This window comes from Bos mutus, chromosome 1 (assembly GCF_027580195.1).
Source record: "Bos mutus isolate GX-2022 chromosome 1, NWIPB_WYAK_1.1, whole genome shotgun sequence".
Lineage (NCBI taxonomy): Eukaryota > Metazoa > Chordata > Mammalia > Artiodactyla > Bovidae > Bos > Bos mutus.
In genome coordinates, this window is record NC_091617.1 from 55805890 (window position 1) to 55830289 (window position 24400).

Consider the following 24400-nt stretch of genomic DNA (forward strand, 5'->3'; position numbering starts at 1 on the left):
AGTTTATTCCTAGACTAGCACTGCTTAACCTTTTGAGTCAGTCTTTGTGCTTTATGAACACTGTGGTTCCTACTGTTTCTAGTAAAAAGGTTTATAAACAATTTTAAGGGATTGACAGAAACCCATATAAGAACTCCAGTCTTCAAATGTTTTTGATGACTTCTCCCTTCACTAAAATTACTTGAGCATGCATTCCTATATGTACATACATATAGGTCATATAATGTTATAAATATGTGTATTATATGTATTGTATGCATGCTCAAAGTATATATATTCATTTTAAAGAATCTTACATATGTTACTTTACCTGAATGTACATTAGAGAACATTTATTGAGAAATTGTAAAGGAAAAGGAAAAACTAAAAATAAATATAAAGAAGGTCTAATATTTCTTCCTCACATCCCAAGTGCCTTGTGTTATATGCCATTTGAGTACATATATGTACCTCTGATCTGTTACGTATGCCAACTTTTAAATCTTTTTTTTAAGGTTTATTTTTTAAAATATATTTATTATTAACTGAAGGATAATTGCTTTATAATATTGTGTTGTTTTTTTGCAATACATCAACATGAATCAGCCATAGGTATACATAAATCCCCTCCCTCCCACCTCCCACCCTATCCCCTGAATCTTTTATTTTTTATAGTAAGCAACTTTGAAATATTGAATTTAGTCTTTATGCTAAAGTCTGATTTCATCTGGAAATTTGTGAAAAATAAGTTTCTCAAGAGATTATGTTACACCTTTGGTCTGCAGATAATGTTTAGGTTATTTATGGCATTCTTTTTATGTTTCATGATCCATTTTAAAGCCACCTGGTAGAGTTAAAGCAAGAATTCCTACAACCAAAGAACAGTCTAAAACCAATGGTGAAATAAATGTCCCCCTCCTCACCCCTACCGCAGTCCCTTTCAGTTTCATCCTAGTCACCACTCTGGAGTTTAACTCCAAAGAGATGATTATCATGTTCTAATCCTGGTCAGTGTTGTAACTGCAAAGATATTTTGGACTTTCTGCTTTTATTTATTTTTTATTCACGTTAAGAAGGCTGCAGCCATTCTCGTGTGTCTTGTTTTCATTCCATTTTCTCCAAAGGATGCCGACTTACTGGATGTTGAGAGCAAACACTTTGAAGACCTGGAATTCCAGCAGCTTGAGCGTGAAAGCCGTCTAGATGAGGAAAAGGAGAACCTGACCCAGCAACTCCTGCGTGAAGTCGCTGAGTATCAACGGAACATTGTTACTAGAAAGGTACTTTTACCAGGTGTTGTTCAGTGTAAAAAGTCAAAATATATATACCCCTTGCCATGAGACAATAGTGATTGTTAATATAGCTATAGCATGTGTCCATCTGTCTGTATATCTGTTATATCTGAATATCTTTGTGTGTTTTATTACATTTGGCAGATCATGGAGCCTGCCACGTGCATGCCAGCTGATGCTCCGAACTAGATAAAGTGAGACTTGGTATAGTTAGTGTTACCTGATGCTGTAGATGTATTTATGAATGTCTGATTCTTTTATGTGAACACCAAGGTAGAGAAAATCAGAAATCTAGATATTTATTTTAAATTATTTGCTTTTGCAATCATAGTAACTTGATTTAAAATAATTTGTTGAAAACTCTTTTGGTATTTCTGTTTCCAGACCCAATAGTTTTCAAAGCTGGCTGATAGCTTATTACTATTAGAAGCAGCCTTGGGGAATGCTATGCTAGTGACTGCCTCCACCCAACCCTGAGCACCCAGATGTCGAGTCCAGAATTCATCTCTTGTTCCAAAATTTATAATCCTCACCCCAGTGCTCTGTACTAAACCGATAAAATTAAGGGAAAGGACAATGGAGAAGGTGACACTTTCAGTTTAAACAAGAAATTCCGTTGTTTTTCTTCCCATGAGGCATCTCCCAAGGTGAAGTCAGAAATTCATTTATGTTCTAAAACAAGATTTCCCATTGACTTATGGATACTTGAAATATACTCCAAATCACTTGGTCTTAGGTAAAGAAAAGCCTTGAGCTTGTGAGTTCAAAGAAACTGCTTCACAGTCTGGATAATAATAACTGCGTACCTAACATTGGGTGGGCTTCCCTGGTACTCTGCTGGTAAAGAATCTGCCTACAGTGCAGGAGACCCCATTTTGATTCCTAGATCAGGAAGTTCCCCTGGAGAAGGGATAGTCTATCCACTCCAGTATTCTTGGGCTTCCCTGGTGGCTCAGATGGAAAGAATCCACCTGTACTGTGGGACACCTGGGTTTGATCCCTGAGTTGGGAAGATCCCCTGGAGGAAGGCATGGCAACCCACTCCAGTATTCTTGAGTGGAGAATCCCCATGGACAGAGGAGCCTGGCGGACTGCAGTCCATGGGGTCGCAAAGAGTCAGACGTGACTGAGCGACTAACCACACCTAACATCAATGAAATATGGTCACTGCACTTCTAGTTATAAACACTTCTCCCTTTTCCAGGACAGACAATAAACCCTTAAGTGTCTAATGTACATCTTTCTATGGTTGGTTTTTTTTCCTCCAGGAAAAAATTTCTGCATTGAAAAAGCAAGCTAATCACATTGTCCAGCAGGCTCAAAGAGAACAAGATCATTTTGTGAAAGAAAAGAATAATTTAATAATGATGCTGCAGAGAGTAAGTATTTCTTTTCAGTACTGGTGACAGCAAAACACAGGTTCCAGTTCAGGAAAAGTCGCTTCCATCAAACTAACTGCCTTTTAATGAATGAATTATAATTTAAGGAAGGTTTTTCTATATGCATCTTTATTTAATCTTCCACATTAATAAACTGATGCTCTGAATGATTAACTGTAATTCAGAAATAAGAAAAGACATTTTCTTCATGCTTTTTCCACAGCGTGAAATCCAAACTATGGGAAATCTGTATGTTTTCTGATTTTCTTCTTTAAAAAAAAATCTTATTTTTCATCAAATAGGTTAAACGTATTCTGGCTCAGTTGCTCTGGTGTTTTGAACTCTAATTATTTGCATATGGGTCTTCTTGGCAAATGCCACATTGGATTTAGTTTGGCTTAATTGATGAGGTGAATGCCCCATGTGGGTGTGGCAAGGTCATCCTCATCACAGGGACGGTGTCCCCATCTACCCAGCCTCTAATATGCTCCATGTAAAGGGTTTATTTTGTCCAAACTGCAGCCTGATTTTCTGATAATCTCTTAATTTCAGGGATAAGACACAAAAAATTAAAGTTGATGGGGCTAGTCTCAGGACTGGGCCTTGCATGCAGGCCATTTAGCAATGGGACACTTGGGATCATGAAAATATGAGATGTACTCAGAGTGGAGTGCAGGAGAGAACAAATCTCAAATGATGGATTAAAGACAATGCTGCACCATGGTCCCATCTAGAATAAATGGAGCTGGAGCACTCGTTCCCATCTTTACTGCTTAGCCATTTGCAGGTTGAGAAGAGAAAATAGGCCCTTCACATGCAATCATGAGTTCACTTACAGTGCCTCTGTAGCCCACATGAATCCCTAGCAGTTCCCCTCCTCCTGCTTCTTCAGCACCTGGACATTGCCAGTTGAAGTTGGACTTTCCAACCCTATCCCCTGCTCTCGGGGTGAACTCTGGTGCTATTAGGCTCCCCACCACCTTTTGCACACAAGATTCAAAAGCACAGCTTAAATTAGATTGTGTAACATATAATATTTAAGTAGTTGCTGAAATTTTAGCAAAAAAAGAAAAAAAATCTCTTAGTGATAGGTTTTTAATGGGTAAGCACAAAGTAGAAATAAGATCTTCTCATTAAAATACATAATTCTATTGTAAAAACTATGTCTTAAGATTTTTGTTTTCCCAAATTGGCCTATAGCTACACCTCAACCCCAATAAAAATTCTAGTGATGCTAAAATTTGCAGTTGATCTTCATTATTCACGGGGTCCGTATTTGTGACTCTACCTAATTACTAACCTTTGTAACCCTAAAATCAACACTTGTCATGCAGTCATTGATGGACAGGTGAGCACAGAACAGTGAAAATTTTGAGTCACTCAATGGACGTTCATAATCTCAGTTGAGGTTGAACAAGACAGTACTCTGCCTTCTTGTTTTGCTCTCATGCTGTAAGCAAATGTCCTTTTTGTAGACCATTTGGTGCCATGTTTTCATGTTTTTGTGCTTTTCATCGGTGATTTTGCTGTTTAAAATGCCTCACAAGTGCTAAAGTATTGTCTGGTGTTCTAAGGGCAGGAAAGTTGTGATGTGCCTCGTGGTGAAAATACATCTGTTAGATAAACAGCTTTCAGTCAGGAATTATAGTACTGTTGGCTATGAGTTTCATGTTAACAAGCAACACTGTCTATTAAATAAGATGTCTTTAAATGGAAACACACATTAAGACAAAGTTCTGTAGTGATCGGTTGATGAAAATATTGTGACCAGATGCCCACAGCAACCCAAACTTATATTTCCCTTTGGAACAGTGGATCAGTATTCACTGCTTCAGTGTTTGTGGCAACATTATAGAAGGTCATCACTGCAGATAATGGGAATCGAATGTACATGAAAATGTAAAGGGCATAGCATAGCCAAGACAACTTTGAACAAGAACAAAATTGGAGGATTTATACTATTTGACTTCAAGTTTTACTGTAAAGCTATAGCATTTAAGAGGGCGTGGTGCTGGCATACAAATAGACATATAGATCAGAGGAACCGAACAGAATCTAGAAATAGACTAACACATACAGTCTGTTGATTTTTGACAAAGGTTCCAAGACAATCCAGAGGGAAAGGAAAGTCCAGCACATGGTGCTGGATCAACTGGGCAAACATGGAAAACAATGAATCTGAACACTGTTTATCCTCATATCATGCATATAAATTAATTTGAGACAAATTACAGACCTAAACATAAAAATTAGCAAGATAAAGTTTCTAGAAAATACAGGTTGGCAAGTATACCTTCGTGGCCTCAGAGTAAACAAAGATTTCTAAAAGAGTAAATGACAAAAAACTTGTATACAGAATATATTAGAAACTCCAAAACTCAAAAATAGTAAACAACCAACAAATAAAATTTTAAAAAACAGACAAAAGGCTGTAATTGAAACATTTCACAAAAGAAGTTATGTGAAGAGTCAATAAGTCCCATGCAAGAGTGACATTGTTAGTCATCAGGAAAATACAAAGTTGACTCAGCTTAATAGATTTTGTGTTCCTTCAGGAAAAGGAAAATCTTTGTAATTTGGAAAAGAAATACTCCAGCCTCTCTGGGGGGAAAGGGTTTCCTGTCACCCCCAATACTCTGAAAGAGGTAAGCTGTGATTTTACATGTCCACTCGTTATCGCCTTAGAACTCAGGAGATGTACCTCAGTTTTCTGGGATTAGCTGACTGGGAAACGTGAACTGAAGTGACTTGTGAAAGCACTCAGTGCTTTGAGGTTTTCCTGCCTTTCCTGATTTATGCTTTGAGAATTTCAGGGATTATCTTTATGTCTGATGCAGATGCTGTGTGTGTGTGTGTGTGTGTGTGTACACTTTGCTTAATAGTGATGTGGGTTACTTTGGGGTTTCAAACGTTTAGGATCCAAACCAAAACTAGTCTTAATAGCTCTTCTTTCCTCTTGCATTTTCCTTTCTCAGTTTCTCATCTTTCCTACTTTCTTCTCTTTTTCCTATGTCTTCTGGAACGTGAAAAGCCCCCAAACATCTCTACCCTTTTCCCCCAGTGTTGTCTGGGTTATTTCGCCCTAAATTGGAAAAATCCTGTTTACATTAAGCTGTACACCCTCTTTATCCCAAACGTTCATCTTTCCCAAGACCCCATCACCACCCTTTCCCAACTATCTTTTTATAGAGCTACACTCCTATAATGGTAAAAATATTTTAACTCTAATTTGGAAAATTAGAACCCTGACCAGAAAGAAAGAGCTTTCTTGATCTTTTTTTTTTTTTTCAAAAAGCTAAAGAAAAAGCTTGCTTATGCATAAAATTTTTTGTAATAGCAAAAACCACTTTATAAACTGCTTTAAAAAAAGCAGTAAAGTTAGGAATTCCTTCATAGAAAATAGAAAATATTTTCTCTGTGTGTGTGTATGTATATATGTGTGTGTGTGTGTGAAGTAAATGCTCATCACATAACAGGTGTGACTGATACGTACTGATACGTACCTTGGAAGCATTTTGTGAAATGTTTCCACAAAACCTTTATTAGACCATTCAGTTAAGGAGTTTCTCTCCATTATTTACAACACAGAACTGGCAGATTCACTGCATAAAGGATGCTTGTGAATGGAGTGTAGAGGAATAAGATTATGTCAGTGAGGCGGGCAGGGGCTGGCTCTTGTGAGTCATGTTAAAGAAATATAGTTTATTTTATGTGGATGGGAAGCCACTGAGTGGTTTTAAGCAGGGAGGTGACATTATTTGAGATCCATTTGTTAAAGATCATTCTGAGCTGCTCTACTGGATTATAAAGAAGAGTTGCTGGAAAACCAGTGGGGCAGTGATTGCAGTATAAGTTGGAGGTGCTGGTGACTTGAATTTGAACAAATAAAGAAAGATGGACAGAACCAGCTAGATGCAGAAATGCTTTGGAGGTAGAGTTGACAGTTCTTGCTGATAGATTGGATGTGGGAGTGAAGTACGTTAAGGGCATTGTCAGGAATGCTGCTGTTAAAAATTCCAGTTTGAATAATGAAGTGGGTGGTGAGTAGCTGTTGCTGAGATAGAGAAGACTGGAGAAAGAATAGGTTTAAGTAGAAAGGTATGCAGTGTGACTCTGGACGTGAGTTTGAAGGGCTTGTGGCTTCCAAATGCATTAGATAGGGTCTAAGGTCTCTTTACCTCTTAGAAGAATAAAATCTTTGCCTTCCTATTAAAGAGTTACTCTTTTTCTCTGCAGCCCTCCTGTTGTTGAAAGCCCATTTGATGTTTTGACTGTATTTGTGTGTCTGCAACTCTCATGTTTGTTGCGTGGCTATGTGTTCTCTCTCGTGTCTAGCGGACTTGGCTCAGAAGATGTTTTAATTTTCTTTCTTTCTCTTGTCTTTCTTTCTCCCCCCAACTCTCTCATTCTCTATATTTCTTTTAAAAGAATGATGAATTTATATCCAACTCTTTTAAATAAGTCCCACTTTTGAAAAATGATATACATTTTTAAGCAATTAATTAGATTATTACAGTTATAATAGGTTATTATATGAATCATGTAGGAATCAAATTTTGGTTTTGAAAGATTCTACCAACTTAGCCAAAGAATAACTCAAGTTGCTACTCATTCATTCTCAAAGATAAAATAAATTTAACAACCCAATTTTCAACTTCCTTTCTTCAGTTTAAATTATAAAACTTTACATACTATCTTATTGTCCCTTTCTGAAGTGCAGAACTAAATTCAGCAGAATTTTGATATCTTCAATTTATAAACAGTCAACTCTGGTTTTCTCTACTTTGTCAGAATTATAAACTCTCAGTGAAAACCTTGTTTTCTCGTCTGGGATTTTTGCTTTACCAGCATAACAATATCTTACCTTTCCTGGAGCCACTGTCTGAAAGGATTGATGGACAAGTAGAACTCAAATATTAAATTTAACACTGCTGCTGCTGCTGCTAAGTTGCTTCAGTCGTGTCCAACTCTGTGCGACCCCATAGACGGCAGCCCACCAGGCTCCGTCGTCCCTGAGATTCTCCAGGCAAGAACACTGGAGTGGGTTGCCATTTCCTTCTCCAATGCATGAAAGTGAAAAGTGAAAGTGAAATTGCTCAGTCGTGTCCGACTCTTTGCAACCCCATGGACTGCAGCCTCCCAGGCTCCTCCATCCATGGGATTTTCCAGGCAAGAGTACTGGAGTGGGGTGCCATCGCCTTCTCCGAAATTTAACACAATTTACTTTTAAAAGAGAGATGCTAATTTATACCCTTTATTCTTTTTTCATACTATTTTATTCATGTAGTGAAAATATGAATGGTCTGTACAATTACTTTCCGTGGTAATTTACAAGGGCCTTTTCCTCAAATGTAAATTCAGAAATTTTTATTCTCAAAGATTTTGATTCATGGGTATTTTCTCTAAGCTGAAGCCACAACTGAATCATTGAATTTAAAAGTAACAAAATTCACTGTTCTAGAGGGAAGTTGCCTTAAACTGAAACAATCTTGAGCTGCAACTTTGCCTTAAGGGTGTGTGTGTGTATGCGATGTGTGTGTGTGTGTGTGTGTGTGTGTGCGCGATGTGTGTGTGTGCACGCGCACAAGTGCGTGTACATTTCTGTTAGGGAAGGCTCACAGGAGAATAGTGTCCTTTTCATTTTCATTTTGTTGAGATGCCTAAAAACTAGATTCTATTAAAAATAAACTACTGATTTGTAAATGTCTTAGTGCAAAAGTCAGTAGTCCCTAATCTATATTTATTCACTCTCTAGTTTGTCAGGCAACAGGAGAAAAAGAGAAAATCTTAAAAATAAAGATTTATGGAAAAGTCTCTTGAATCAGAGAGTGGTTGCATTGTCGATTTTATGTCTCAGATTTATTTTTGTGTGTGATTATTTTAAATGCTGTGTAGTGACAACCTTATTCAGTCAACAGAATGAATGCTGACATGGATGGATATTTTTAAATCAAAGGTATTGTGTTATTTATAATAAGTCATTTTGATTTTATCTGAAAATTTACTTATGTTGGAAATACAAGTTTTCAAGATTAAGCACCATACATCCATTTTAATAACTGATGATTGCCTTAATGAAACATTTGATAATACCACAGATACCTGGCTGTGATGCTCTGAGCTAACTCCATTGTACTGGAGCGTTAATATTCTCGCATGCTTCAGCTCCTGCTTTCCTCATGTTTAATGTATCAATTCCTCCTTTTAGGGCTATATCATTGTAAATGAAATTAATGAGTCATGTGGCAGTTCCACGAATCTCCCCCCTTCCACTCAGTTCCCTGCTGATGCTGATGCTGCTGCCGCTGGGCCTACCACAGCTGTGCTGATGAGCCAGCCACAAAGTAAAGAGGTGTGTTGGCATGCCATTTCATTCATTCACTGCTTTCCTCATGTCAAAAATTAACCCATGGTTGACAGAAAACGACGGTGTGTGAGACAAAGATATGTCTGGTTGACCAGAGGGCTGGAGTGATGCGGAGTTTAAAAAACAGACCAATTTGGGAAGTAATGCTCTGCTAATAATAATACTTGAAACCATGAAATATGGTACAGAGTATAGAGTACTAGGAGAAGGAAGTTCAGAAGAATAAACTCTATCTTAGCGCTCTAGCCCAGCCTAGTTTTCTTAGAAACCAGAGAGACTTTCTAAAATTGTTGGTTTGAAGCACCTTTCCAGTTTGATTTTGTATTCAATTTTGTTTTACAGTACGGATTTCTTTTTCATTTTCTGCTGCTTTAAAACATCTGGGGAGAGATAAATAATAGTAAATTAAAATACTTCCTACTAATCCAAGTGTGGGATTTGAACACAAGGCTAAATTTAAAGATACTCCACATCATTTATGACTCCTTGAGTAACATATAAGAAAACAGAACAATGAGATTATCGATTTCATTTCTTTGTCTTATTCTTTCATTTCATATGGACACATAAATACTTTTTTTCTCTCCTTTAAAGCAAAGATCGTCTGTCTGTCCTGGATTTATGTTTCCTTCCACTCTTTCTTCTCATCCTATCACTCAACCTCCATCAGCCCCTTGGCCTGAAGCCGTGGCTACCTTTGTCGATTCTTTTCCTTTAAATGACACACCTCCTCCTCTACCAGCTAAGAAACACAGGAGGCAACAGCAGCAGGACCAGCAGGTAATTAGGAGCTGGCATTTAGAGTTTGGGAATTTTACCTTGACAACAGATGTACTGATGTGAAATTTTTTCTTCAGTTTTTCCAAAGATATTTTTTAAAAAGATAAGGTGCATACTCCTTTTTTTTAAAAAGAACATTTATTTTGGCCCTAAGAGTGTGGGGATTGTTAGAGAGCTTGAGACCTTGAGTGTCCTCTCCTGGCTTTTGATATGTTGGAGCTAGTTTCACATCCTCAGGCTTCAGTTCCCATTCAGTCAAAATGTTGCAACTTCAGGTATTTTTCAAAATCATAGTAATTATTTCCATAAAATCCATGGTATACAAAGTTGCCATGCCAACACAAAATATTTTCCTTACACATTATTGAAACCATAATAGTAGATACCATTCCTCTGCTGTGAGTCAAAACTTCCTTAGCATTTTACAAATGTCTCATTTCTTCCTTCTAACAATCCCATGAAATATGAGCTATCTCTGTATTGATATGTAGGGAACTGAGACTCAGTGTTGGTAAGCAGCTTGTCCAGAGTCATATCACAAGCAGTGCATTTGGTCCATAGAACAACAGTTTTTTATTACATATTTTAAAATAAACAATTTCTTCTTCCAAACATGTTGCCCTCTTTTTAGGACATTTTATGAATACTCATGGACTGCCCTAGTGTCTCAGTTGGTAAAGAATCTGCCTGCAATGCAGGAGACCCAGGTTTGATCCCTCGGTCAGGAAGATCCCCTGGAGAAGGAAATGGCAACCCACTCCAGTATTCTTGCCTGGGGAATTCCTTGGACAATGAAGCCTGGTGGGCTACAGTCCACAGGGTCTCAAGAGTCGAACATGACTTAGCAACTAAACCACCAAAACATTTTGTTTTGAAACTTTGAACTATAATCAAATCCTTACATGAATTTGGCCCCAGAAGATCCTAAGGTGTCAGTCAATAGACCTCCCAAAGTAGGTGAGCTCTGGTTCATTATGCCCTTCTCTTAACTTTCTTAAAGCTACCTTTCCTATCTATTATCTTTGGTTAAAGGACCATATCTCCTTGCTAGTTTTAGGTTAATAAATGTCTAGTATAAATAGAAAATTGTTAAGTTAAAGTGAAGATATTCTTCATGATTGGCATGTTGGAAGATTGATAGAAAATTTGATATTTCAGAGTTGCATTAATTTTTAGATATTTCAGAAGCCTGAGTTTAGTATTAAAATGATCCAACCTAAAGAACCTCTAATTAGAGAATAACTTTCCTATCGAAGACATTTTGGAGAAGGCTAAGAAAAACATTGGTAAGTTTCAAGTTGGCAAAATGTTGCCTTAGGAATCTGGAAAAAAAAAAATGCGAAATGGTCAACAGGAGGATTTTCAAATGTAAGGGACTGCTATGGAGGCTCCTTGGCCAAGATCTTTTTTTCAGTCTGGAAGGATGCCTTATAAGGAAACATCATGTAGATTTGGAGTATGTTTATGTGATTGAAACATGATTCCATCTTTAAACCAACTTCCCTGTTTTGCTTTCTCTTCATCTTCTTCCTTCTCCCATTTCTTATTCTCCTCACTCTGGGATCTGTGCCATCACACAGAACTGTCCAGACAGACAAGGGGGGAAACTACTTATGCTTTGTCCACTGACTGTTCTGCCATCCACATGGCAACCATCATAATAACTTGTAAGTTGCCCTGAGGCCCCAAGGCAGCCGGCACTACTGTCAAAGTGGCAGGTGGATTTTTCTGAATTTTTCGAGGTTCAGCAATAAATACTTCTCATGTCTATGTATCTTACCAAATGTTAGCCCAGGTCTCTTAGCGAACTTGAGTATAAGTTGAATAATTTTTTTCTAGTCTGTGTTAACATTCCAGAGCTTCTTTGTAAATGCATACTTCTTAATTTCTTTAGTGATCTGTTTCAATTAGTCAAGTTTTGCTATTCTGCTTTACATTTGCATCTAAAGCATTTTAGAAGTCTGGAAGAAAGGAAAAAACAGCACCAGGAAGGCCTCTATCTGAGTGACACTTTGCCTCGAAAGAAAACCACACCTTCCATATCCCCACATTTCAGCAGTGCTACTATGGGGAGAAGCACCACCCCAAAGGTAGGACATGGGGAGAATCACGAGCCTCACCGTCAGTGAGTCTTTCTGTCCTTATGTTGACTGACATGCAAAGGCCTTAAAGAAAATGCTCAATAATAGATTGTTAAGTTTGCTTGTTGGGCAGACATCATAACTGAATTGCACTTTCTATCTTGTTCAGAGGACATTTGGAATTGTAAGCTCTGGGACCACAGCACCTGGTCCAGGGTGTGTTCTGCCGCCACCACACAAGTGGTGAGTGGCATTCACTTCCATGACACACTCCCAGGGCTGCATCCTAGATCTGGAAATTGGAGGATGTAAGCTCTGGCTTCTTGGAGTATTAGCAACCGATATTTATTGGATCATTTCTTGGAACCTGACACTGGGCTACGCCTTTTAGGTGTATCGTTTGACTATAAAACTCAACACCATGCAGTAGAGGTATTAATACTAATTAGTATCTCCATTGTACACATGGAAAAACTGAAGTGGAAAGAAGCTAGGTGAGTGGTCCATGTGTCCTCAGCTGGTTGGCATTGATGCTAGAATGTCAGCCCATGTGGTGTGATGCCTGAGTCGCTCTCACTCCTGTTCTGCTGACTTGCCTGAAGGGTCATGGCAGGATGAAGGCAAGGGCAAGAGAGAAGGAGGCTCTGAGTGGGACAGAAGTTGGAGTCCTTCTCTTGCCCTTAATCAGAATAACTTTGTTTTTTATCTATTTTATAAACTGGTATTCCCAGAATGTTTTACACTAGGATTTTGTTATTTTAAAAGAGTGCTAAAACCACCGGGACAGTTAGGAGGATTCTCCAGTTTTTAGCCCACTTGATCACTAGGAGCAGATGGAAGCTGGTGCCCTTGTCATGTGTGTGATCTCCTCTGTCCTTGTGCATGACATGCATGTGTTCTTGTCCCTGCATCTACTCTCTGCCCCTGGCGCATGAAGGACTTTTGAGTTTTTCTCGAAGGTGGTTCTAGACAGTGTTTTCCCTATCTGTCTTCACTTCTGGAACTGCTGCCTGTGGAGGAATGGCTGTGATGCTGAGGCTGCTGCAAAGCTCTGGGGGAGTGACAGCAACTGGTCTGTACCATTTAGCATCAATACATTGGTTGCAAAGACCTGCCTTCTGCACTTAATTAGGAGTTAGGCAAACAGCAATGTGGCTGTGTCCGAAGGGACCATTGGGCTTGCAGCTTGCCTGAATTGTTTCCTCCTGGTTCTCACAGGGCCACCTGCCCCTGGGACAGAGCAACAGCTGTGGCAGCGTGCTCCCCCACTCGCTAGCAACCATGACCAAAGACTCAGAATCTCGGAGGATGCTCAGAGGTAGGTATCTTAAGTCTGGGGTCAAGCCCTTTGTCAAGCATTAGAATTTCTCAGGGAGAGGGAATCAGAACAGAATTGGGGGTCATTAGACAGGGGATCAACCAAAGTCCTAAATGTCACTTTTTTATTTTTATTTTTTAAATTGTATTGAAGTATAGTTTACAATGTTGTATTAATTTCTGCTCTACAGCAAAGTGATTCAATCAGCTTTACTCTTAATGTAAAGAGGGGGAATGTATATATAAATCTTCTTATTGTTGTACTGAGATAAGTTTTACTATATGCACACATGGCTGGTATATTCCCATTACACTTTTTATAAATGCAGTGGAATTTTCCATTCAGAAAGGCCCCTAGAGAATTACTAACCTTCTTATCTGATTGAAAGAAAGAAAAAAAGACCCCTGAGATTCTGACAGATTATCAGGGCACTTAGCTAAGTCACTCCCCTGGTTTGTGGCTGAGCCACTCTCCCACTAGAGGACTGACTCATTGAGCTAAAGATTCCCTGAGCTAACACACAGAATTAGTGGCCCAGCACAGACTTTCCTTCAGGCCTTCTAATGTGGGTTGAACTTTTATGCGGTTGTTAGGTTTCAGGTAGACTTGGATTCTCAGCATGTTCTATTTCTTTGAAATAATACATTGCATTTCTAATGGTATTCTCAAGCAGTCTGTGTACGGCTAGAAGAAAATAAGGCAATTCCAGAGGTGAGCTCCTTGTGGAGATTAGATTTATTGTGTTAAAATGGGGCTTTAGGTCAACTTATATTGGCCTTGACTTTTGAGCAGTTATGGTGCCAGGTAGCAAAAATGCAAATAAATGACATGATCCTTGCCCTTGAAATACCTAATCTCATGAGGCAGACAGAAACATAACTGATTATTTCAATCAAATGTGGTAAATTCAGTGTTGGAGGTGTGCCCAGGATGTGAGTGGGATGCTGACAGGATGATGGGCATCTTTCCTCTCAATGCATTCATTTTAAAGCTATTCCCTCTAAGGTGGCTAGGATGCAATTCTGACTGCTTGGCATCTTTGCTAATGTCACCAGAGAATAATCACTATTACCATCAGAAATATGTTTATATATTGGTATATATATATGCATGTATACATTATGTGTGTGTGTGTGGCTAAGTGAGATGTACATACATATAGGTACCCTTGAAAGAGGATTTCATGTCATTACCAGTGTGATTTAAGGGTTAATAGAGGCTATGGTATTCATAAAAGTGGTTTATAATATATGAGAGGTTTTATTTATTTTAATAAAATGCATTTGACTTCTCTTTTATCATAATTTCTTAATAAACTAAAAATATCCCATAGTTTATAAATAATTAAACATAAATGAGTATATTTGGCTCTCATTTATTACTGTTCACTTGTGGGTCAAGTCTATTTTCTGTTGAAACATTTTTCTGTGATATTTATGGACTTCTTTTTGAACATTTTTCCCACTGGCTGAAGACATCAAAGTTCAGATTGGCCACAACACATACTTTATGTTAAAAAATTTTTTCCTTAAAATAGAGTAAGAAAAGCTAGACCTGTATAGCAAATAGATTTGTAAAAAGGGCTGTAAACAACATTGTTTTAGAGGATTCTTGTGAGAATATGGTGAAACTAAAGGGATGTTCGATCTCTGTTTTTCCTCATCTGTGTTCCCCTCAAATAATGGGATTCCCCATGTTAGGTTCATGGAGAAAAAGCTGAGCCAATTCCCTTAGGTCACATTAGGTGCCCTCTGCCAAATCTGTTGTCTTTGACCTGTCTTTTGTGCTCCTGTTCTTCACTGATAGGTCTTTTGTGCATCCCAGAAGCCTGCAGCCTCAGTCTTCCCCCGCTGCAGCTCTGAGTGGTGTTCCTCTTAAAGAGTTTCATGTGGTCATGATGAGACAGTTCCCAAAGAAATAGAGAAGCATCATGTGTGTGTTGATGTGAGAGGATGTGATATATCTTATGAGGCCAGCCTGCCACCTTTGGCTCCCCGACCCAGAGGAGGAGTGGGTAGGGACTGCAGTTTTTAGAACTACAACGAACCATAAAAATTGGCAGGATTTTCTACTAAACCCATACAGGTGGGCCGCAAGGACCAGGAAGGATGAATCATAATTTCATTTAGAATTGTTTCACCGTCAATTGTTGGTGCCATTAAAATAGCAAATGCCAAGTAAAAGTCCATGGTTTTGAAAAAATTGGACCTTGCACATTTTTCATTAACTCAAATAAAATAGACCTTATCATTTTCACGACTTATACTATTAACTTAAATGAACTGTTTTTTTGCTGCTTATTCATAATGGATCCATCAAGGACAATGGTGTAAGTATAAGCCTTCCTTCAATAAGCACTCTTGTCATAGACCTGACAGTGTGAATCATGCAAACAAAGGCCTCTGAGAGCAGAGTTTAAAGCAAAGAGCCCAGGAACTCAACTCTTACAGTTGAAATGGTTATTGGCTTTTGTACAACTTGTGACCCATCCCTTTGTAAGCTTTAGAATGAATGAAATCTTTGTCCTTTTTCTTCTGTTCAATGCAGGAAAGTCCAAGAAAGGTATGACAACCTCCCTGTGTGGTGTTTTTGTTTCCAGCAAGTAGTGAAAGATCATTGTCAAGTCATCTTTAAGAAATGATCAGATTTAACACTGTACAATGGTGGATTTTTAGTCTAATGATTATTTCTTTTACACAATAGAGGGAAATTGTTGCACGTTTGCTAAAAACACAATGCTGCGTGCAGCTGCTGTTCATTCACAGGCAGCTGCATGACCCTCTTTGTCTTGGTTTTTTATTGCAAGGTCAGATCATACAGGAAACACAAGTGATTCGGAAGCGTTGCTTCATAAGACTCAGGATCTAGATAAAGCAAAGAGTGGGCTTGTACTGTGTATAGGCTAAGTATAAGATACGATGTTTCTCCTTTATAGAGGCCAGGTATAAATAAAGCAGGCTATGTGAGAGGATGGAAGGATTTAGGAGGCTCCTAATATTCCATTTAAGCCTTAAAACCTAGTATACAGTGAAAGTGAAAGTCGCTCAGTTGTGTCTGACTCTTTGCGACCCCATGGGCTATACAATCCATGGACTTCTCCAGGCCAGAATACTGGAGTGGGTAGCCTTTCCCTTCTCCAGAGGGTCTTTCCAACCCAGAGACTGAACCCAGCATAGAGTGAGGAACTGTCTAAATGACTGGCTAGAACAAATGATTCCTATGTGGCTAGGTGATAGTGATGCAGGGCATTACAGAACTGATTTGTTATAAAGTTGGGTGAACTGTGCTTCAAATTGTCGAATGGCATATTACAAACCTTAACTTTAAAAAGCTATTTGTTAGCATCTTCTTGGAATAAAGAATTGTTTTATAGATATAATCTTGTTTTTATTCTCCCTGTTTTCTGGTTGAACATGTGTGACGATTTCTCATTTTTTTTTTTTCCTGTAACAAATTGTTTTTTGACTGTGTGCATGTATCAGAAGCTTGTTTTTGTTTTGTTAACTTCTTGAATTCTTCTCTATAAACTCAAATTTAATCTAAAAATATGAATATCTTCCCTTGTCAAGCTGGTACTGTTACTAACACTGTCAATGACTGCATGTCGAAGAGTGTGTTTTTCCTGTCCCCTTGTCATCCTTTTTGATCTTGTATCTTTTTCCCTTTCTCTATCATTCTTCTCCTCATTCCTGACTTGTCCTGCACCTTCATCTTCCGGCTATGGACTATGGTTAGGAAGAATGAATTTCTCAGCAGGTGAGAAATTGTCAGAAATACTGATTAATTTTATCCTCTTAAACCCAGGTTACAAATTTAGGTCATTGCATTTTCTGTATTAAGGCCCAGATAACCATTTTAAGGTATATAAGACACATTTGGAAAACATTAGCAAGATTATATATCCAACAGTGGTTAACTCACAAAGGACTTTTCAGGTACGATTAGCCAGAATTCATAGAGATTGGTATTTTAAAAATAATAATAATAAGTGGGCCTTGCACATCCAACCTGTTGGCTCTTGTGGGACAGTGAAGAATGTTGAGTTGATTTGGGTTCCATGTATGTGCTATGCTTAGTGACCAGCCTCAGATATTACAGGTCTTACTTTATAAACTTTGTAAAATACCCAATTCAAACAGACATTCCTGTCCAGTCAAGAAAGATTTTTAGAGTATTTACAAGGCCTTTTTACTCTTTAGATGTTGTCCCACTGCTGAATATTATTCTTGCCACATAATTTAAAAAGAAAAACAAAAACCAGGCACTCTCAGGGATTTAGGAAAGTATCATTTTCCCCCAATCCGCTTACTTTGCCCCACCTGAAACAGTAGATGCATTCCACTTCCTTATTCAGTCACTAGTATATTTGAAATTTATGAATTCACTCAGTGACCTTTTATATTGTGACATCTGAGTACTAAACAAATGGGATTCTGTGCTGAACAGGACATATATGGCCCCCTCCCTGATAACCTGCACTTACTGCTGCTGCTGCTAAGTCGCTTCAGTCGTGTCCGACTCTGTGCGACCCCACAGATGGCAGCCCACCAGGCTCCCCCGTCCCTGGGATTCTCCAGGCAAGAACACTGGAGTGGGTTGCCATTTCCTTCTCCAATGCATGAAAGTGAAAAGTGAAAGTGAAGTCGCCCAGTCATGTCCGACTCTTAGCGACCCCATGGACTGCAGCCTACCAGGCTCCTCCATCCATGGGATTCTCCAGGCAAGAGTACTGGAGTGGGGTGCCATTGCCTTCTCCCAACCTACACTTAAGTGGAAGCTTAATCCGGCTCACACCTCTTCTGGTGCTACTTCACTGTACCAGCAGTCATCCTTGGGCCTCCTGCCAGCGAACCCTCCTCCGTCTCCTGAGCCCCTGTGGTGTCCTTCTGTTGAAAGTATCTGTACCTTTAAATGGCCAGGCCAGAGCCTGGATCCCAAAACCAGCTCCTAGGAATCATGCTGGTGCAGTTCCAGGATCACAAAGGAGAGGTCCATACCCTTATTTGCAATTGCAGGGATCACTTGTTTTTTTGGAATTGCTTAGGAGGGAGGAGGCTAAGCCAGGTGACAGGTGAGTTTGTCGTGATCAGTAAAGTGTTGCTGGTGGGGAGGAAAGGAGGGGCTGCATAAGATGGATGTTCCCATTCATATTAGATCCACAGGAAACTAATATCCTGCCATGGAAGCTACTTGTTAGCAGCAGCTTTTTTCATTTAAGTTGAAAATTCAGGGTGTTATCCTATCACTGGAATGATGGAAGGTTCTCTGAGACACAGAGCAAAGAAATAAAATAAGATAAAACACACAGTGAGGTGAACTGGGGAATGCACATCTGCAGTCCTCACAGTGCACACTAGCATGGCAGCCCCTTGTACCCACATTCGAAAACTTTGGAGTCATTTTAGTTTACTGTGTACCTGCCCTGAAGGTGGTAAGTTCATTTTCTTATTCTGTGATACATTTGGGAAAAAAATCCTGGACTATCTAAGGAGCAGGACATACTTACATAATTGCATTACAGGAACTAGCTTTTCCTCCTCGTGAAAAAACTGAAGGGAAGGGAGGTTGTGACACATGTCATCACCAAGGAGCCAATTCTTGTGTTTTAAATGACACACAAGGGTTAAAGGGTTGTCCTTTAGGGATTTGGTTTTCATACTAAAACAAGGAAATGTCTTCCATGTTATTGGTGCCAGCATGAAGTTCTCTTTGCCAACAAGCCTTTTTTGAAAGTGTAAAGAAAGATACATGTGTGACCTTTTCAAATAACCTCTGGTATTTTTTGTCCCTCCCTTTTCCATAATGAATAATTGGAAACAATTTAAAAGGAGCAGTTAGTAATTCCAAAAGTTCAAGTGTCAAAGGTAAATATTTGTATAATGAATTTTTTGCCATGTTTAAGATTGAAAAAAAAAAAGGCACAAGCTCCACATTTATGAATGCACTGGCTTTTGTGATGCTTTATGCATTAATCCTTACAACTGATGCTGTTCTCTCTCAAGCCTCATGGTGTGCTTTTATGTTTTGCATCTTTCCTTAGCAAAGTGATACGTAGTTTTTACATACATGTGTGTATTTATAATTTATCATTACATCTTACATTAAGGAAACTTATTTTCCCAGAAATGTGTTAACCTGAACTAACATATTTTAACTTCAGTATCTAAAACTGCTCTAAATACTAGTGGCATGAAAACCCTTCATGGAACTCAAATCATTTTACAGATTTAGTTTCAGTCTATAATGTTTTGTTGAAGCATCACAGATGTGGCATCTGTTTTTAAATGAAAATGTTTAATCAACAGCTGAGGAAGCAGTTTGGAATCACTTGCCTTCTTTTGCCCTCTGGCCTGTTTTTTAGGTCATTTCATTACTAATTAAAAACCTCATAGAAAGGTAGGTAGGGTACAAGAAAACAGGGAAAATCCAGATGGTCCAAATATATAGTCTTAACAGGCCTGGTAGTACATTTGATCTGGGAGAAAGTGATTGTGAGCTATTGTACTGGCTAAAGAACATATTTTAATGAATGGAGGGCTTCGTTTATCACTATGACTCCTGATTCCTGAGTACCTGGTAAACAGAGAATTAAAACAAAAGATAATTTGATTTGTGATACCCAAAATCAGCTACCAGAAGAAAGCCATAGAGTAACACAAAGTAAAGCCTGTGGCTGGTGTGCCAACTAACCAGGTACCAGGGTAAGGAAAGCCCCTCTTAATAGAGGCACTTTTGCTCCTATGGATACGATCCCTACTTTTCCATACGGTTATCACCAACTAGCTGAAGGCTGGTGGTTAAGGCAGAAAAAGGAAGAGAGCTAAAAATATACTAATTAGGCTGATCACAACTATTGGAAGGATTGTTGATTCTGAGTGTTTTAAATAAGTAATTGGCAGACAGGGGGATTTGAGGGAAAAAAAAAAGAATGAGAAAAATGTGCAGTTGAAACATTAACCAAAGTAAAAATGTTAGTGATATGAGTAAGATACAAGTTTCTCAGATCCTACACCTAGATTATCTACTTGCTGTTTTACGACCAGATCAAGTACCTTTGAAACTGAAACACGACTGAAGAAGTGACCGCCCTAAGAGCCTCGTGTCGCTTGTCATAAGAAGTCATCTTGCTTTGCTTAAACTCAGCCATTGTTAGAGGATTTGGGGTTTGAATTATGTTTCTGTTTTTGGTTTTGTGTGTGGGTTTCTATGTGTGCTGATGTATTATTCTCCATTGTGCTGAGATGTAGAAATGGCATAGGAAAGTGTCAAGTGATCCGCTGACAAAAAAAAAAATCACTCACAAGTCCACTTCTTTGAAACTCATGCTTGCCCTGAGCATGATGCTGTTTCTTTGATCTTCTTGGCTTCAAAACAAATTAGACCAAGGGCCCCAGTTTCATAGGCAGATGTTTTGGGTTGCTGGTTTGAGAGTCTTAGAAGATCTAAGACTGAAAAAATGAGGCATACGAACTTATTTATGGCTCTCTCTTTAGGATATAATCACCAACAGATGAGTGAAGGACAAAGGCAGAAGTCTTCTGAATTTTACAACCGCACAGCATCTGAATCGAATGTCTACTTGAACAGTTTCCACTACCCAGATCACAGCTACAAGGACCAGGCCTTTGATACTCTGAGCCTAGACAGCTCTGACAGCATGGAGACCAGCATCTCTGCCTGCTCACCTGACAATATCTCTAGGTAAGATGTACTCCTGGGGAAGGTTTCTGGTTTGGAAAAGCACCTGCTTGTTTCAAAAAAGTAAAGCCATCAATCTGAGGCAGTGTATATGTACAAGCCCAAATTTCTGAAACAAAAAGAGCTACAACACAGAAGAGGGTTGAGTGTCCTGGTGGTCTTTGAAAGTACTTTCTTTGTATCCAGAGTGACTTGAGCCAGTCACACACCATCTAATCCATTTTCTCCTTCATTTCTTTACACTTGACTTCACATGTATACTGTGCTTCAAAATGGATTTGCCTCTGTTGGTTGACTCCAAACTTCATTAGGACTGCTTGTAAAGATTTAACCATTCACATTTGTGTTCATACTTCGAGGCAAGCAAAAGTGGTCTTATGGGATTATGGCCAAAGGTGCATCTAAAATATAAATCTCGCTATAGTGCTCCTTCAAGAGCTTGGAGGATGCCTTGTTACCTTTTAAGTAAAGTCAGACCTCAGAGCCTGGCCTTCTAGATCCAGCCCAATTCTGCATTCATGCTGTCCTGCTGCACCTCCCAGAGCTTCTTATTCATTGAGACGGCGATGAATTCTCAGATTTCTGTGCCTTTGACCATATCGGTTCTAGCCCTGGAATCATGTCGTCTGTTGTTTCTTTTATTTATATGCTCATTCACTCCACAAATCCTTACAGACTACTCTGCAGTTAACAGTGAGCTGGAGTTGACTCAAGCCAGTTGCAAAAGCCAAAGGTGCACACCTCCTCCTAACTCTGTGCTCAGTCATGTCATGTTGGTAGTATGAAACCGGCCACATTGGGAGTATTTACACCACATAAATTGACAATTTGTTGCATTATCAGTGGTTTTGTTTTCCTCCAGCACAGCACTGTCTGGAGTCTGTTCTTCCTTTCATTCATGTATTCCCTCAACCTGTGCATACTGAGCGTTGAGAGTGTCTAGCATTACAACTACCGCCTCCCGCTTTAGCCTGGAGAAAGTCTCCTCACCATTTAAGCTCAAACTTAAGTTGGGAACTCATGAGAAGTTCTCCTTTGAGAGTGTTTTTTCTTTCATGTTTCCATGGAAGTTGATACTTTTTTCTCATATCACTGATCACATTGCAGTATAAAATTTTTTCTTCAATAATTAATTGGCACATTTCTAAATGTCAAGGAGGATGTCTAATTATCTTTTGGTTTCCACATTCAGCAGAAATCTTGGCACATAGTAGACATTGAGTTAGTGTTGGCTGAATAAATACCTCAGGATATAGTAGACATATTTTCAATTTTGATTTTTTTCTTTTTTTGTTCTGTTTCAATTGGCTGAGAACCATTATGATTTCAACCCAAGGAACATCCAGTGTTTCATAATGTCCATTGAGCAATTGTCTCAAGTGAAAATGACTAATTGAATGATGACCATCAAACAAATTTTCCTCTGTTACAGTGAAGTCACAGGCTAAGGACAGGAGCTCTCTGGGCCTTACATGACAGCTAACTGTGCTACTTGAAGCGGATCACAGATTTCTCTAGGTCCTGGTTTGCTAATCTGCTAAATGGTGTATTTTTCCTTGAGTGCAAGAGGATGATAGATTTTAAAATATTTTGGTGGTAAATTATCATCATGTATATAGAATTTCTTTACAAAATTTTGAATCATTTGCTTCTCCCCTTCCCCCCTAAAAAGGAGTGAGACAGAGTTAGAGAGGAAGCAGTATCAGCAAGGTATGCTTAGCTTTGGGTTAGTATCTCATAAATGGAAAGAATTTTGAGAGACCCAAATCTAACAAAATATTATAGCCAGGAAATTTGGGGAGTGGAGGAAAAGAAGAAAAGGGACTTGCCTGGTGGTCCAGTGGCTAAGACTCTGCATGCCCAGTGCAGGAGGCCTGGGGTTCTATCCGCATCAGGGAACTACATCCCACATGCCACAGCTAAAGACTCCATGTGCTACAACTAAGACCTGGTGTAGCCAAATAAATAAATATATATATTTAAAAAAATGATAAATGCCACATTTTGTGCTATATAGAATACAGTATATTTAATTCTTGCACTATAATAGGTAAAATATTGATATTACTGCATACATCCTACCAGAGAAGGAAAGGAATTCTTGGGGAAAAACACTAAAGCAACCATAAGAATTATAGGTATTTCTCCTTGTCACATGAGAAATTTAATTTGAATTTAAGGAGAGGAATATGTAAAGACTAAAAATAATTTTTTGCTGCCCTTATTGTTGAATATCAGAAGGGTTAGTATTTTACTTCTTTTAATACTGGAAAATGCAGTATCTCACTTTTTAAAAAATGAGAGACACTTGAGTGTGTGGAATGACTAGGCACCAAACCATCCGTCTCTTGCTCTGGGTGTTCTCGTAAGGCACTGGCTGTTTCCACGAGGGTGTCCAAGAGCCGTGCGGGGGTGCGGGAGCTGATGTTCCCAGGACAGAAAGCCTAGAACGTTGAGTAATTATTCATAAATGCCAGTAAATTGACCAATTAAATGTGTTACTTTTGAATAACAGGACACGAAAGTCAGTAGCTTGGCAACTATTGTTGTATATTGTTGTATAACAATGGTGGAAGGAATAAAAGTTGACGGTGCAATCATTTCATTTCTTAGTATAGCGATCTCAGAGGGACTTTCTGGGTTTCTGAGGCACTATGCACTTTTCAAAGTTGTTATTTTGAAAACATCAGACTACCTACCCAAATAATTGTGAATATTTTATAACAGTATTCCTCTGGGTGAACCCCTGATAGCATGGCCTTTTTTATCCTTTCTATTTTTGAGCCATCTTTAATAAATAATTACACTCTATATGTTTTCCTAAATTGGTGGTTTTTTTCTGCTCCATTTTCTGCTCTCTACCCCTTTATCCCCTCCAAAAACTAAAAATAAGTGTTCAGTTCAGTTCAGTCGCTTAGTTGTGTCCAACTCTTTGCGACCCCATGAATCACAGCACGCCAGGCCTCCCTGTCCATCACCATCTCCCGGAGTTCACTCAAACTCACGTCCATCGAGTCGGTGATGCCATCCAGCCATCTCATCCTCTGTTGTCCCCTTTTCCTCCTGCCCCCAATCCCGTCCAGCATCAGAGTTTTTTCCAATGAGTCAACTCTTTGCATCAGGTGGCCACAGTACTGGAGTTTCAGCTTTAGCATCATTCCTTCCAAAGAAATCCCAGGGCTGATCTGCTTTAGAATGGACTGGTTGGATCTCCTTGCAGTCCAAGGGACTTTCAAGAGTCTTCTCCAACACCACAGTTCAAAAGCATCAATTCTTCAGCGCTCAGCTTTCTTCACAGTCCAACTCTCAGATCCATACATGTACATCCCTTCAAATGATTCCCTCCTCAAACCCCATTTCTCATATTTGAAAGTGGTGAACAGCAGCATAGCAGTGAGTACAGAAAGTTACCTAAAAGGGAGCCACTTCAATCAGATTTACCAAGATGCTTGCTTCTTGGAAGAATAGCTATGAGAAAGCTAGACAGTCTATTAAAGAGCAGAGAT

At 38.9% G+C, this 24400-nt stretch overlaps 1 protein-coding gene across 9 annotated transcripts in view; it reads left to right on the top strand.

The window, feature by feature from the left end:
• PHLDB2 (pleckstrin homology like domain family B member 2) overlaps positions 1-24400 on the top strand; it is a 240793-nt gene that overhangs the window by 200051 nt on the left and 16342 nt on the right. For 6 of the 9 annotated variants that reach the window (XM_070369008.1, XM_070369028.1, XM_070369033.1 and 3 more), the window contains 7 exons: positions 1104-1259; positions 2540-2650; positions 5206-5295; positions 8859-9002; positions 11747-11887; positions 13097-13196; positions 20690-20897. In XM_070369008.1, the coding sequence (XP_070225109.1) occupies positions 1104-1259; positions 2540-2650; positions 5206-5295; positions 8859-9002; positions 11747-11887; positions 13097-13196; positions 20690-20897 (950 nt within the window). The remainder of the gene's footprint in view (positions 1-1103; positions 1260-2539; positions 2651-5205; positions 5296-8858; positions 9003-11746; positions 11888-13096; positions 13197-20689; positions 20898-24400) is intronic. The other 3 variants (XM_070369044.1, XM_070369024.1, XM_070369048.1) reach the window with 3 other exon arrangements.